Here is a 14,100-nt window from a genome sequence, read left to right as displayed (position 1 = left end):
ATCAACCAAAGGACTTGTATGCATGCATATAAGCCTAACCAATGGACACAGACAACAGGGGGGTGAGGGCATGAGTGGGGGGTTAAGTGGCAATGGGGAGATAAGGACACATATGTAATACCTTAATCAATAAAATAAAATAAAATTTTAAAAAAACAAAGATCATAAAAAAAAATCCTATATAATAAAGCGGTAATATGCAAAGTGACCATCATCCCTCACAAGATGGCCGCCCCCATGTGTCACAAGATGGCCATGCCCATGTCATCACAAGATGGCCACCACAAGATGGCCAGCAGGGGAGGGCAGTTGTGGGTGATCAGGCCAGTAGGAGAGGACAGTTAGGAATGACCAGGCCTGCAAGGGAGGGCAGTTGAGGGCAATCAGGCCGGCAGGGGAGCAGTTAGGCATTGATCAGGCTGGCAGGGGAGTGGTTAGTGGGTGACTTGGCTGGCAGGCAGTGGTTAGGGGCAATCAGCCAGGCAGGCAGGCGAGCAGTTGGGAGCCAGCAGTCCCGGATTGTGAGAGGCATGTTTGACTGGCAGTTTAGGTCCAATTCCTGTGGGGTCCCAGATTAGAGAGGGTGCAGGGTGCAGGCTGGGCTGAGGGACACTCCCCTCCCTCACTCCCCCACCCCCCAGTGCATGAATTTCATGCACTGGCCTCTAGTAAATGAATAAACCTTCACAGGTGTGAGCCAGGGGCGGGACATCTCTTTCCTGTCCCAGGTCTATCTTGGTCAGGTGTTATTTACAGAATATTGGTTTATTTATTTATTTTTTTCATAAAATGGCATGACTTGTTTTGTATTTAAGGCCACTGATGAAATATTTTTTACGCTGGTGATGAAATTGTCTATTTTTCACCTCCTCCTCAACTCCCAGACTGCTGGTCCTTTTTAGTACTATTTTCTTTGAATTTGGCAAACTATAAATAAACACCTGTCCCTTGTGTTGTTTTGAACTGGAAGGAGTTGCCTGCAGGTTTGTAGGGAATCAAGGCAGCTGGTGGCTGAGCAGAGATACTCTAATTAAACGTGCACCAGGCGTTTCTCCAAGGATGTTTACCTGTGGATGAGCTTGCAAATGCCCAGCCCTCTGCTCTGCGTTTCCCCAAGATCCTGATGCTATCCCGGATGCAGTGTGTCAGGCCCATCTTTCATCCAGGAGCCTTCTGAGAGGTCACAATTCCCTGTGGTCGCGGCCAGTGCATGCCTGTCTCTTCTCTAACTGCTGTCCTGTCCTTGCCAGGTATGAATGCTGCTGTCCGTGCTGTCGTGCGCATGGGGATCTACACGGGGGCCAAGGTGTACTTCATCTATGAGGTCAGTGTCCCACGGCAGTCCTACCTTCTCTGGCTCCCAGGTATCTGTGCCTTGCACTCGCCCAGAGCTCTCACACCTCCTGGGGTCAGGCCCTGCTGACTGAAACCCAGGGCCAGCAGTGACTGCATGCTAAGGGCCCGCAGGGGAGCCCAGTCCCACCAGAGCTTACCTGGGAGGATGTGCTTCTTGGTCCAGATGTGCCTCTGTGAGATTTGTTTTGGGGAGCAAGGGGTGGAAGGCACGAAATTCCATTTTGATGTCAACTGGTCTTGCAAGATTAATGATCTCAAACTGGTTGTATTTGTAGCTCTAATTCCTTATAGAATTGATATATGTAGAATCACTTAAAATGGGATTGAATTCGAATAAACATTAAGATAATTGGGATAAATTTTCATAAAATGGCATGACTTGTTTTGTATTTAAGGCCACTGATGAAATTTTATTGACGTTGCTGATGAAATTATCTATTTTTCACCTCCTCCTTCATGACCGCTTTGAGCTTTTCATCCTTAATGTAAAGCCCAATTCCTACTGTTTATCCGTTTTTTCACACTGAGGCCTCCGAAATCCAGCAGCAGTCCTGGCGATCTAGGGATGGGTGGTGTTTGGGTAGAAGGTGTCAATATAGTTTGGAGCACATGATTTATTTAGAAATTACGAGAAAAACTGCAAGTTATGTTTAGATTTTAAATTTATAAAACATAATAAAGCTTATAAAAAGGAAAGAAGAGAATATATTTTTAAATAACTTAATTCCTTCAGTATCACTGCTAGTGTTTTATGCTGATTCTTCCCAATGTTATATATGGGAGAGACTGGGAGGAAATATGTGCATTACTAAAATTACAGCAAAGGAATTTTGTATAGTACATTTTCTACCTACCATTGCACTCTATATGCCATGTACATCCCACAACTATTGCTTTAAATGTCTATATAATATTCTATCACGTTGATGTCTCAACATTTATCTGGCCCTTTGTTTACTCGGTCGTTCCTTTGCCAACCACTGGACTATTTGGGTCCCTGCCCATTTCTCAACTATCATAGCATAACAAGTTCCATATTAATATGTGAGGCTCTTCTATGCTGTGTATTATTATTGTGATCCCAAGGCACTGACTGAATTGGAAGACCCGGCCCTCATACTGGGTCCCAGTGTGTCTCACCAGTAGTTTCTGAAGCTTGTCCCAGTCCACTCTGCACCCCCATGCGACCTCCAAAAGTGGTACCAAACCCACTGGTTCTGTGTGTGTGGCCCTCCTCTGACTCACTGGAGTGACCCTTTACTAAAGTCATTTTCTCCTTTTGTGACGTGACTCCCATGGTCTCTGCTCATTGGTCTGGATAACCATTTATCGTTTGCTGCAAAGATGTTTCCTCCCACACTTTGGTTTGCTTTTCTACATTGTGGTTCTGTGGGTTCGGGGTTGTGTTCAAACGGTGGGTCCCATCAAAGCAGTTCCAGACTATTATTGTTCTGTCATTTTCCATTTGAATGTGTTGAGGGTCAAATTGCCCTTGTGGATGTTTGTTCAGGCCCTGGCCCGGCGGCCGCTGTCTCCTGTTCACTGATGTGGAATGAGCACATGAGACACAGGGCCACGGGCACCACTTTGCCGGCTCCCCTCCCTTTGATGTTTGAGTTTGCACTCAGATGACTGTTCCGCTTCTGCTGAAGAGCGTGCATGCATGTGCCCAGCTTCCTCTGCCCTTTTATTTTATTTTGGGGAGGAGAGGGCATTGCATTCTGCCTTTGAACTGTAGAGAAGACTCCATACCTCCCTGATGGCAATTCCTAACATGTGAACGTGGCTTTAAAAACCTCTGAGGGGTTGGAGTACCCTCAGGTCAGCTTCTTGTTCTAATTAACAAAATTTTTTCAGCTTTGCTGAAGACGAATTTACTTAGACTTGTGGTGTACAGCATGCTCCCCCCAAAACCTTTGATAGCACTGGCTGCTGCTCCTTCAGTGTTTGTGGCCTTCCCCGGTGATGCTGCGGCCGTGCTGAGCCAGAGATGCTCCCCACAGGACGCACTTGGTCTTCATGATGACTTTGCAGTGTGTGCAGGGAAGGGAAGGAAGTCATTTCAGTTATTTTGTGCTTAAAAAAACTGACTCATCCTCCTGGACAGTTTTCTGTGAACAGAGCTCAAATCCCACATCAAGCACCCCCCCGCCCAAAAAATTTCTGGAGACTTTTTTTTTATGTTTTTATTCATTTCAAGAGGAAGGGAGAGGGAGACAGGGATAGAAACATTAATGATGAGAGACATTGATTGGCTGCCTCCTGCATGCCCCCTACTAGGGACTGAGCCTGCAACTCCAGATTGTGCCCTGACCAGGAATCAACCACTGAGCAACACCAGCCTGGCTGGAGACATTTTGATTGTCCTGTTATGAAGGGTGGAGGCCAGGGATGCTGCGCAACATTGCACAATGCACAGGACAACCCCCAACAAGGAATTATCTTGCCTAAATGTCAGTAATGCTGAGGTCCAGAAACCTGCATTAAACCAAAGGCCAAATCTGTATTGGTTGGTTTGAATGCCGGTAATTTGATGGGGCTAGAGCTGATGGCTGTGCCTGTCCAATATTTGAGTACTGGACCTGATCGTCAGATTTTAAGAGTTTTGTTGCGTGTGATTTATTTTTAATATTTTTTTCAATCATTATTGACAGAAAATATTATATTAGTTTCAGGTGTACAACACAGTGGTTAGACATTTATATAACTTGAAAATGATCACCTTGATAAACCTATTACAAACTGACATGATACATAGTTATTACAATATTATTCCCTGTGCTGTACACGACATCTCTGTGACCATTTTTATAACTGGCAATTTGTACTTCTTAATTCCTTCATCTTTTTTACCCATCTCCCAGCCCTCCTCCTATACCACAAAACAATCAAAATGTTCTCTGTATCTATGAGTTTGTTTTTTATAGCTTGTTCATTTATTTTTATTTTTAGATTCCACATATAAGTCAAATAATATGGTATTTGTCTTTCTCTGTCTGACTTATTTCACTCAGCATAATACCCTCTAGGCCAGTGGTTCTCAACCTTCTGGCCCTTTAAATACAGTTCCTCATGTTGTGTCCCAACCATAAAATTAATTTCATTGCTACTTCATAACTGTAATGTTGCTACTGTTATGAATCGTAATGTAAATATCTGATACGCAGAATGGTCTTAGGCGACCCCTGTGAAAGGGTCGTTTGACTGCCAAAGGGGTCGCGACCCACAGGTTGAGAACCGCTGCTCTAGCTTCATCCGTGTTGTCACAAATGACAAGATTACAGTCTTTTTTATGGTTGAGTAATATTCATTGTATATATACTAGAGGCCCAGTGCACAGATTTGTGCACGGGATTCCTCAGCCTGGCCTGTGCCCTATTACAATCTGGGACCCCTTGGGGGATGTCAGACTGCCAGTTTCGGGTGATCCCTGCCAAGCCTGCGCGGATTGGGCGAAACCTGCAATCCGACATCCCCTGGGGGATGTAGCAATGCTGAAGCAGCAGGCAGCTGGGGAGGAGCCCTAGCTGGGGCCAGGCACTGTGCTGCTGCCACTCATCCTGGCCCCACTGCTCCTGCCACTGCTGCTGCAGAGGTGCGAGAGGCTCCTGCTGCCGCAGCTGCACTCACCAACAGTGAGCCTGGCTTCTGGCTGAGTGGCGCTCCTGCTGTGGGAGCTCACTGACCACCAGGGGGCAGCTCCTCTATTGAGCGTCTGCCCCTTGCTGGTCAGTGCACATCATAGTAACTGGCCGACTGGTCATTCTGGTTGTTCTGGCCATTCAGTCATAACGATCGCTTAGGCTTTTATATGCATAGATACCACATCTTTTTAATTTTACTTATGTTTATTATTTATTGAATTTTGGGGTGACTGGTTAATAAAATTATATAGGTTCCAGATGGGCAATTCTATAATACATCATCTGTGTACTGTATTTTGTGTTCACCATTCCAACTCAAGTTTCCTTCCACCACCATTTATCCCTGCTGTACCACATCTTTCTTATCCATTTCTCTATCAATAGGTACTTAGGTTCCTTCTATATCTTGGCTATTGTAAATAATGCTACAACTGAACATAGGGGTGCATATGTCTTTTTGGGTTAGTGTTTTGAGTTTCTTCAGATAAATACCCAGAAGTGGAATTGTTGGGTCATACGGTAGTTCTATATTTAACCTTTTGAGGAACCTCCATACTGTTTTCCATAGTGATTGCACCAATTTACATTCCCAATAGTGCACAAGGGTTCCCTTCTCTTCCCATCCTCATCAGCACTTACTGGTTTATTAGTGACTCGAGGCCCAATTCACAAAGTTCATGCTAGAGTAGGCCTTCCTTCCCCAGCTGCCGGCACCGGCTTCCCTCTGGCACCCAGGACCTTGGTTTCCCTCTGGCTGCTGGCAGGCACCTGGAACACGGCTTCACCCTGGCCGCTGGCAGGCACCTGGGACCCAGGCTTCCCTTGCAGCCCCAGTTTCATCCTGAAAGACATCTGGCCTAATTAGCATATTACGCTTTTATTATTATAGATAGCCATTCTGAAGGTATTAGGTAGTATGTCATTGTAGTTTTCATTTGCATTTTTCTGATGATTAGTGATGTTGAGCATCTTTTCATGGCTATTGGTCATCTGTATGTCCTCTTTGAAGAAGTATCTATTCAAGTCTTCTGCCCATTTCCTAATTGGATTGTTTGTGTTTTGGGTGTAACATTGTATGAATTCCTTATATATTTTTAATATTGGCCCCTTATCAGATGTATCACTGGTGAATATCTTCTTCCATTTAGTAAGTTATCTTTTCATGTTGTTGATGATTTCCTTTGCTCTGCAAAAATTTTGTAATTCCATTTATTTTTTTCTTTTGTTTTCTTTGTCTGGGGAGACATATGCAAAAAATATTGCTAAGAGCAATGTCAAAGAGTTTACTGCCTTTGTTTTCATCTAGGACATTTTTGTCTAGGAGATTTATGGTTTTGGGTCTTACATTTAAGTTAATACACTTTGAGTTTATAACAATAAACATGACTATAATGGTGTAAGAAAGAAGTCTATTTTTGCATGTATCTGTCTAATTTTCCCCAAATCACTTTGTTGTTGTTGGTCGTTAATCCTCACCTAAGGATATTTTTCTATTGATTTCTTTAGAGTGGAAGGGAGGGGAAGAAACAGAGAAAGAGAAGCATGGATGTGAGAGAGAGACATCCATTGGTTGCCTCCTGCATGTGCCCCCACTGGGGTGAGGATAGAGCCTGCAACTGGGGTATGTGCCCTTGACCGGAATTGAACCCGGGACCCTTCAGTTCACAGGCCGATGCTCTATCCACCGAGCCAAACTGGCCAGGGCCATACATTCTTTCTGTTTGGTGATTTGGGTTTCTTAGGATATATTGCTAGAAGTGGGATTACTGGGTCAAATGACAGTTTCATATTTAATTTTTTGAGGAAACACCATACTGTTTTCCACAGTAGCGGCACCAGTCTGCATTCCCACCAGCAGTGTAGTAGAGTTCCCTTTTCTCCACATCCTCGCCAGCACTTGTTATTCCTTGATTTGTTGATGATAGCCACTCTGACAGGTGTGAGGTGATACCACATTGTCGTCCTAATTTAATCATAAGTGACTTTGAGTTTTGTGTTTTTTTTTTCATATGTCTCTTGGCCATCTGTATGTCCTCTTTGGAGAAGTGTCTATTTAGGTCCTTTGCCTATTTTTTATAGATTGATTGTCTTCCTTTTGTTAAGTTGTATGAGTTCCTTATATATTTTGGATATTAACCCTTTATCAGATGTATCATTGTCAAATATGTTCTCCCATACAGTGAGCTCTCTCTTCATTTTGTTGGTGAGTACCATGCTGTTTCAGTGATTATGACCTTGTATAGTTTGCTATCAGGTAGCATGACATGTCCAACTGTGTTTTTCTTTCTCAAGATTGCTCTGGCCATTCAGGATATTTTGTGGTTCCATATAAATTTTAAGATTATTTCTTCCAGTTCTGTGAATAATGCCATTGGAGTTTTGAATCTGTGGATTACTTTGGGTAATATGGACATTTTAACAATCTTAATTCTTCTTATCAATGAGTACAGTCCATTTATTTGTATCTTCAGTTTTGTTCTTCAGTGTATTATAGTTTAATTAGAGGCCCAGTGCATGAAATTCGTGCAGCCCGGCCTGCACCCTCTCGCAATCCAGAACATCCCTCTCACAATCCAGGACCCCTGGATCCTAACTGCTCACCTGCCTGCCTGCCTGATCGCCTAACTGCTCTGCCTGCCTGCTTCATCACCCCAACCCCTCTGCCTGCATGCCTCACCACCCCTAGCCACTCTTCCTGCCTGCCTGTCTGATGCCCCTAACTGCTTGCCTGCCTGCCTGACCACCCCTAATCACTCGCCTGCCTGCCTGATCACCCCTAACCACTCACCTGCTTGCCTGATGCCCCTAACTGCTTGCCTGCCTGATTGCCCCTAACCACTCTGCATGCATGCTTGATTGCCCTTAACTGCCTCTGCCTTGGCCCCTGCCACCGCAGCTTTGTCCAGAAGGATGTCCAGAATGATGTCCAGAAGGTCATTCAGCTGTCCAGTCTAATAAGCATATTAGGCTTTTATTATTATAGATGCCTGATGTTGTCCCAGAGGTCCCATAAACTTTCATTATTTAAAACATTTTTTCTTCTCTTTGTTCTGATTGGGTGTTTTCTGCTACCTTGTCTTCCAAACCTCTGATTTAGTCCTCTGTTTCATCTAATGTGCAGTAGATTCATTTCAGTTATTGTATTCTTATTTCTGGTTTCTTTATGTAAATTCTCACTGAGATTATTTACTGCTAAGTTCATTGAGTATCCCTGTAACTATGTTAAACTATAACTGATAGATTACTTGCCTCAATTTCATTTAGTTTTTTTCTGGAGTCTGGAGTTGTGTCCTGTTCTTTCATTTGGGGGATGCTTCTTTGGCTCCTTGTTTTGGCTGAGTCCCTGTGTTTATTTCTTTGTATTAGGCAGAACTGCTACATCTCCCTGTCTTAGCAGAATGCCCTTATTTAGTAGGCATTCTGTGGGGCTCAATGGTGAGTCTGTCTGATCACCTGAGCCATGTGCTCCAGGGTTGCCTTTGTGTGGGTTTCATGTATAGTTTAGCCTTGATTGCTATGGGCATGTCTGTGTTGCATTGACCTTCAGGCAGACTGGCTATTAGGGCTGCCCATGACTACAGTGGATGAGTTGTTGTGCAGGGCCCGACCCCACAGAGTGGGAGTCACTTTATCAGAGCTCTCTGTGCTAGCCAAGTCCACCCCTTGTGTGTGTCATTTGTGGAGCTGGTTGGGTGGTGCTCTGATGTGGTCAAAAGCTGGCTACCAGGTGTGTTAGTTCTGGAGCTTCTTAAGAGAGGCTCCAGTGCAGGTTAAGGTCAGCCACCACTTGTGCCTGGCTTGGGGCTCTCGGTTGGAACTACAAAGTCATTTTCATTTGTTTGGCACTTGTGCTGGGCTTGGAGGTATTTGGGAGTTGCTATGCGGTCAACCAAGGCCGACTGACAGTAGTGCTCCAATTGAGACCCTTTGGTGGACCTCGTGATGTGAGTTGAGGCCAGCCACCAATTGTGCTTGTGGCCTCTTAGCTGAAGCTTTATTACAGGCCAACACTGGCCACAACTTATGCCAGGCTTGTTTAGACTGGTTGCCTCTAGTGGTGGGTTCAAGCTGCTTAGCAAGAGGTACAGGGCTCCCCTAAACCAGCCACTGCTTGGTTGGGGTTTGTGGACCTTTAAGAGATTTTAGGAAAGTCCATGGTCTGAGTCCAGGAAGGTTGCTTTTGTGGAAAGGCCACTGAAAGAGGTTCTGGTGAGTGTGCAAGGTGGGTGGGGTGCGGCCTCAGGGTGTCACCAAGGTGGGGCTAATGGTGTTAGCTAGGTTACTGAAGAGCTCAGATTTTGTGCCCACCTGCAGCTGAATGGCAGGAGGACTCAACAACACCGGAGAGAGCTGCCTCAACCCCTGCTCCTCCAGCCCTCGTCCCAAAGCTAGTGAATTCAGTTCTTCCTGTATGTATCTGGTGTTCTTGGAGCCGCTACCGTGCTGGAGCTCAGAGCGAGTGAATATGTGAGCCAGTGAGTCTGTGCTTTGGCCCTTTAAGAGGAATGCTTGGGACTCCAGCAGCTCTCTGTCCCACTCAATCACAATCTCAAATCGTTTTCACAGCCAGAAGTAATGGGACCTCTTTCCCAGCACTGGAACCCTGGGGCTGGGTGCTCTCACTCCTCAGGGGCCACCTCTGCAGCTGAGATATCCCTCCGATTTTTAATCATACACGGGTGTGGGACCAGCCTGTTCCGAATCTCTACCCCTCCTACCAGTCTCCACATGGCTTCTTTTTTAAATCCTTAGTTAGAGGCCTTCTGGTAGCTAGACTTTAGGAGTTTATCAATGATGGTTTTTCTATAATTTGGTTGTATTTTGTTATGGTTGTGGGAGGAGGTGAGCACAGCATTTACCTACACTGCCACCTTGACTGGAAATCTGTTTGTTTTTTATTGGCACTCTGACTTGTGGCTGTCTGTCTGTGTTCTGGAGATATTTAGATTTATCCCGACCAGTATCTACCAGACTCCCACATTTCAAAACAGTCTCATTGAGATGGAACACATCATCTGGGGTGCCCATGTCTGCAAACATTTGAGCTCCTTTGGAGGAGTCGTGATATAGAAAAGCAGTTTGTTCTCTCCATTCTCAACTAGGACAGGAGGGCTGCAGGGTCCACTTCCCTCATAGGTAAAGGGGTCTTCCTCCTATGACTTGTGGGGGCTGAATTCTTCAAGTCCTTTCTGCAGGAGGTCCCCTCTGCTTCCTGTCCCTTCCAGCAGGGGGCAGTGAGGAGGCCTGAGTCTGAGCAGCCCCATCTCCGCTAGGGAAATCCAGGACATTCTACAGTTACTCCATAGGGAAGATGCCATGGTTCTAATTTTCATACTAACTGTTTTATTGGTAATTGGCACCTTTGATGGAGGGTGTCCCAGGGCGTCCCACTGATTGCAGCGAGTGTGACTTGGCCCTAGGAGTGATCAGGTCTTTGACGTCCTTGGATATGGAGGGGAAAGGGCACAGCTTGCAGATAGAAGCACTTGCACTGGAATCGCCTGTCTAGAGGTGATGCAATGCTTCTCGTGACACCCCTCCCCCCACTCTTAAAGAGAGAGAACTTCTAGTGAGCGGAAGGGGTTTCAGTGTCCGCCCTCCCTAGGGGCTCACCCAGTCCCCCCTCAGACCCACAGGACTTCGCACTGGTGGTCAGTATTATCTCATTGAATTGAAATCATTTGGGTGTCATCATCTCTCCTTGAGAGATGTAATGAACCTGTATCTGCTATTCTAAAACATGTCTAAATCTGCCAGTTTTTCCCAAGTCATTTGGGCAGCAAACCTGAGTGACGCTGCGTGCAATCCTTTCTTGCCCACCCTATGACTGTCCCTCAAATGGGAGGAGGCGACTCCCCTCGAGACAGCGCCAGCCCACACATGCTACACTGTCTGTGGTGCTTAGAGTTCCAGTTCTGGCACATCTGCCACCGCACGAGTTTTGGGATGTGATTATGAACCCACATACACATCCCAGTGTCATGTCAGGGGATAAATAAACTAACCTTCTGGCCCTGTTTCCTCATCTGTCCAGTGGAAATCTTATTTACCTTCCTGCACTTGGAAAGTGTTGAGCACAAGCTGGGCAAAGGGGGTGTGGGGCTGCGGGGTGGGGTGTGATGTGTGTGCCTTTGACTCCATTGGTTTCCTCCAGGCACAGAATCTGGAGGATGGGGGCTCTCATCTGCATTCACTTCTCTAAAATCCCTCTCAGAGCTGCAGCTGTGTCCACGGGTTCTGCTGTCGGGGTCCTGCGCTAACGGACAGGGTTGCCTTCTACACCACTCACCAGCGTGCTATTGGCATTTGTAGGGGATGATGGGGGTGGTGGTGGTGGGGTGTCATGAAGGGCAGGTTGCTTACACAGCAGTCGCCAACCTTTTGGACCTCAAGGACCACCTCACTGGTGGTCTGTGACCACTGGTTGGCGACCGCTGGCTTAGAACATCCCTGCCTCTGCCCTGAGGAGCCAGGACTACTCCCCCCTCTCGCCACACACACACCCCACAGTCAGGAATGTCTATAGACACTCAGGTGTCCCTCCTGAGCCAACTCTTCCTGCTGGGGGTCCACTGCCCCAGATCTATTTGGGTTCAAATTTAGGAGATGTTTGGTTTTATTTTTTAAAACATCATTCAGTAATTATCCAACATCTTTATCCTTTTATAGTCCAGTTTTTTGTTTGTTTTGTGTTGTTGTTTTGTAATCCTCCCTCACCCAAGGATATGTTTATTGATTTTAGATAGAAGGAGAGAGAGAGAGAGAAAAACATCGATGTGAAAGAGAAACATCGATCTATTGCCTCCCATATATGCCCCAACCAGGGATCGAACCTGCAACCTTTTTGTGTACAGGACAATGCTCCAAACAACTGAGCCACCCGGGCAGGGCCATTTATGGTCTAGTTTTTAAGTCTAGCTAGAGTTTTTAAAGTGACCCACACACCAAAACAATCAGCATTAATTATTGAAATGAAGGGGTTGGGGTTTTCTTCTTGAGCCGAAAATGTATGGAAAGTGTATCAATCCAAAAACACGGGTGTTTCTGCTGAAGGACTGGCACCGATTTGTTCTATCTGGCTGGGCGAGCGGTGAATCTGGGGCAGCACTATGTGTGCTGCCTGCCGAGCCCTTGGGCGCCCTTCGGGGACCGGCGGGGTGGGGTGCAGTTAAGCCGATCTTTCCACTTACTGAGCCAGTTGTTGATTTTTTGTTTACCTTTGAGGCTAAGACATTTTCCCTTTAGAAAAGTACAAGTAAGTGCCTTTACCTAATTGGCGACGGCGAGGGCAAGCACATTACATGTCTTTGCAGAAGACTGCACTGGGGAGGCCTGCCCTGGGCTTGGGCGGATCAGACAGACAAGGCGGGGGAGCCCTAAGTGACCTGCAGGCGCTGTCTTGTGATTTAGTGTAATACATGGGCTCAGAATCCCATTGGCTAAAGGGGCTTCTGCAGACTCCGGAAATCATTATCATTGCTGCTCTTCAGATGTGACTCCCGGAAAAGCCTTCCCTCTGAAATACCTGGACAGCTGGGCACTCAGGGAGGGCGCTGGTGAGTGTCAGAGGCCTCGCCTGCCCCTGTCCTCCCAGCATTGAGGAGAGGCTGGGAACAGTGCCCATCACTGTCCGCAGCCGCTCTTCTTGGTGTTAAAAAGGAGGCGTTCTACCTGTGAGAGAGTCAGAATTCCCCATTGTTGAAGAAGGGCATTGGGACAGCCTCAGGAGCCAGCCATCTGGCTTTCCCAGGCTGGCTCAGGGTCCCGCTCAGTGAGTGGCTTTCTTACTGGGGCTCTCTGCAGACTGTTTTTCTTTTCCTCCCCCTCCCTCTCCCCTCCCTCCTCCCTATCTCCTTCCCTCTCCCTCTCCCCCTCCCTTCCTCCCTCCCTTCCTTGCAAGCTTGAATAACCACATGTAATCCAAGCTGCACTGGGCTGGGACACTGATCATGATGGCCTGACTTACACACTAATAAATAAGTTTTAATTGTCAGTTACTAGATTGGCATCATTTCCTCCTTCCTAACAGAAACCCTCTCTCTGCCATGGGGCTCATTATTTCTCTTCGCAGATATGATGTGCCACCTGCTGTCAGTTTTTATTTTTATTTTTAACCCTCGCCCGAGAATATGTTTTATTGATTTTAGAGAGAGAGGAAGTGAGAGGGAGAGAGAGAAAGATCCATGTGAGAGAGAAATATCTATTGGCTGCCTCCCATATGCACTCACAATCTGGATATGTGCGCTGCCCGAGAACCAAACCCACGACCTTTCAGTATACAGGATGATGCTCCAACCAACCTAGCCACGCTGGCCAGGACTTTGGTCGCAGTTTTTAAAGTGAGAAATGTTATGTTGTGTCCAAACAAAACAACAGCAACACAAAAATCCTCCGCCTTTTCCAAGGAGGGCAGTGCAGGGAGACCTGTCAGCCACCCCTCCCCAAGGGGGTTGGAGATCTGGTTCCACCTGTGCCTTGGACCCTGTGGGCAAGGATGGGTGCTTATGTTCCCCGAAGGGACCAAGAACCAGTTAGAATGTCAGGGTTGACGTCTGGGGACTCAATCTGGTTGTGCATCCCTTTCTCACCCCTCCTGTCACCACCTCCACCTCTCCCAACAGTTCCCTGAAGGCCAACCAAGCAAGGTGACCAGAATCGCATGTCTCCTCGCCTGGAGGGCTTACACATAACTGTTTCTGCATTTTAACTTCCTTAAAGGGAAAGCTACTCACCCACGAAATGTCTGTCTAAAAATAGTCACAGAGATGCTCCAATGTCCAGTTCACTGTCTCTCTGGTAGCTGATGGGCGGATGTTCATGCTAAACTCCTCCTGCCCGGCTCCTCCCCTGCCATGCAGGTGCATTCCAAGGTTGGTTGAGTTTCTTAAGCTACTGCATGAAAGGCAGGTGACCTCGGTCCATGCACTACCTCCCTTTCCACGGGAACCTTGGCTGGTGAGCAATAACGAGGACAGTGCTAGCCCCCAGCTGCATGCTTCCTGTGGGGCCTGTGACGTGGTCCTCATGCCATCAGCACGGTGCTCTTGACTTCAGACTATATCGAGTGACTGCCAGCATTTAGTGTTCAAATCTCAGAGTG

The 14,100-nt window shown here is 46.7% G+C and overlaps 1 protein-coding gene across 1 annotated transcript in view; it reads left to right on the top strand.

Moving 5' to 3' along the window:
* The window catches only part of PFKP (phosphofructokinase, platelet), a 63,772-nt gene that overhangs the window by 11,792 nt on the left and 37,880 nt on the right, over positions 1 to 14,100 (top strand). The window contains exon 2 of the mRNA XM_006758149.2: positions 1,251 to 1,324. Within this exon, the coding sequence (XP_006758212.1) occupies positions 1,251 to 1,324 (74 nt within the window). The remainder of the gene's footprint in view (positions 1 to 1,250; positions 1,325 to 14,100) is intronic.

The sequence above is a fragment of the Myotis davidii genome, unplaced genomic scaffold (assembly GCF_000327345.1).
Source record: "Myotis davidii unplaced genomic scaffold, ASM32734v1 scaffold194, whole genome shotgun sequence".
Taxonomy (NCBI): Eukaryota; Metazoa; Chordata; class Mammalia; order Chiroptera; family Vespertilionidae; genus Myotis; species Myotis davidii.
Note: the sequence above shows the minus strand (reverse complement) of the source record. Positions and strands in the feature narration are given on the sequence as shown.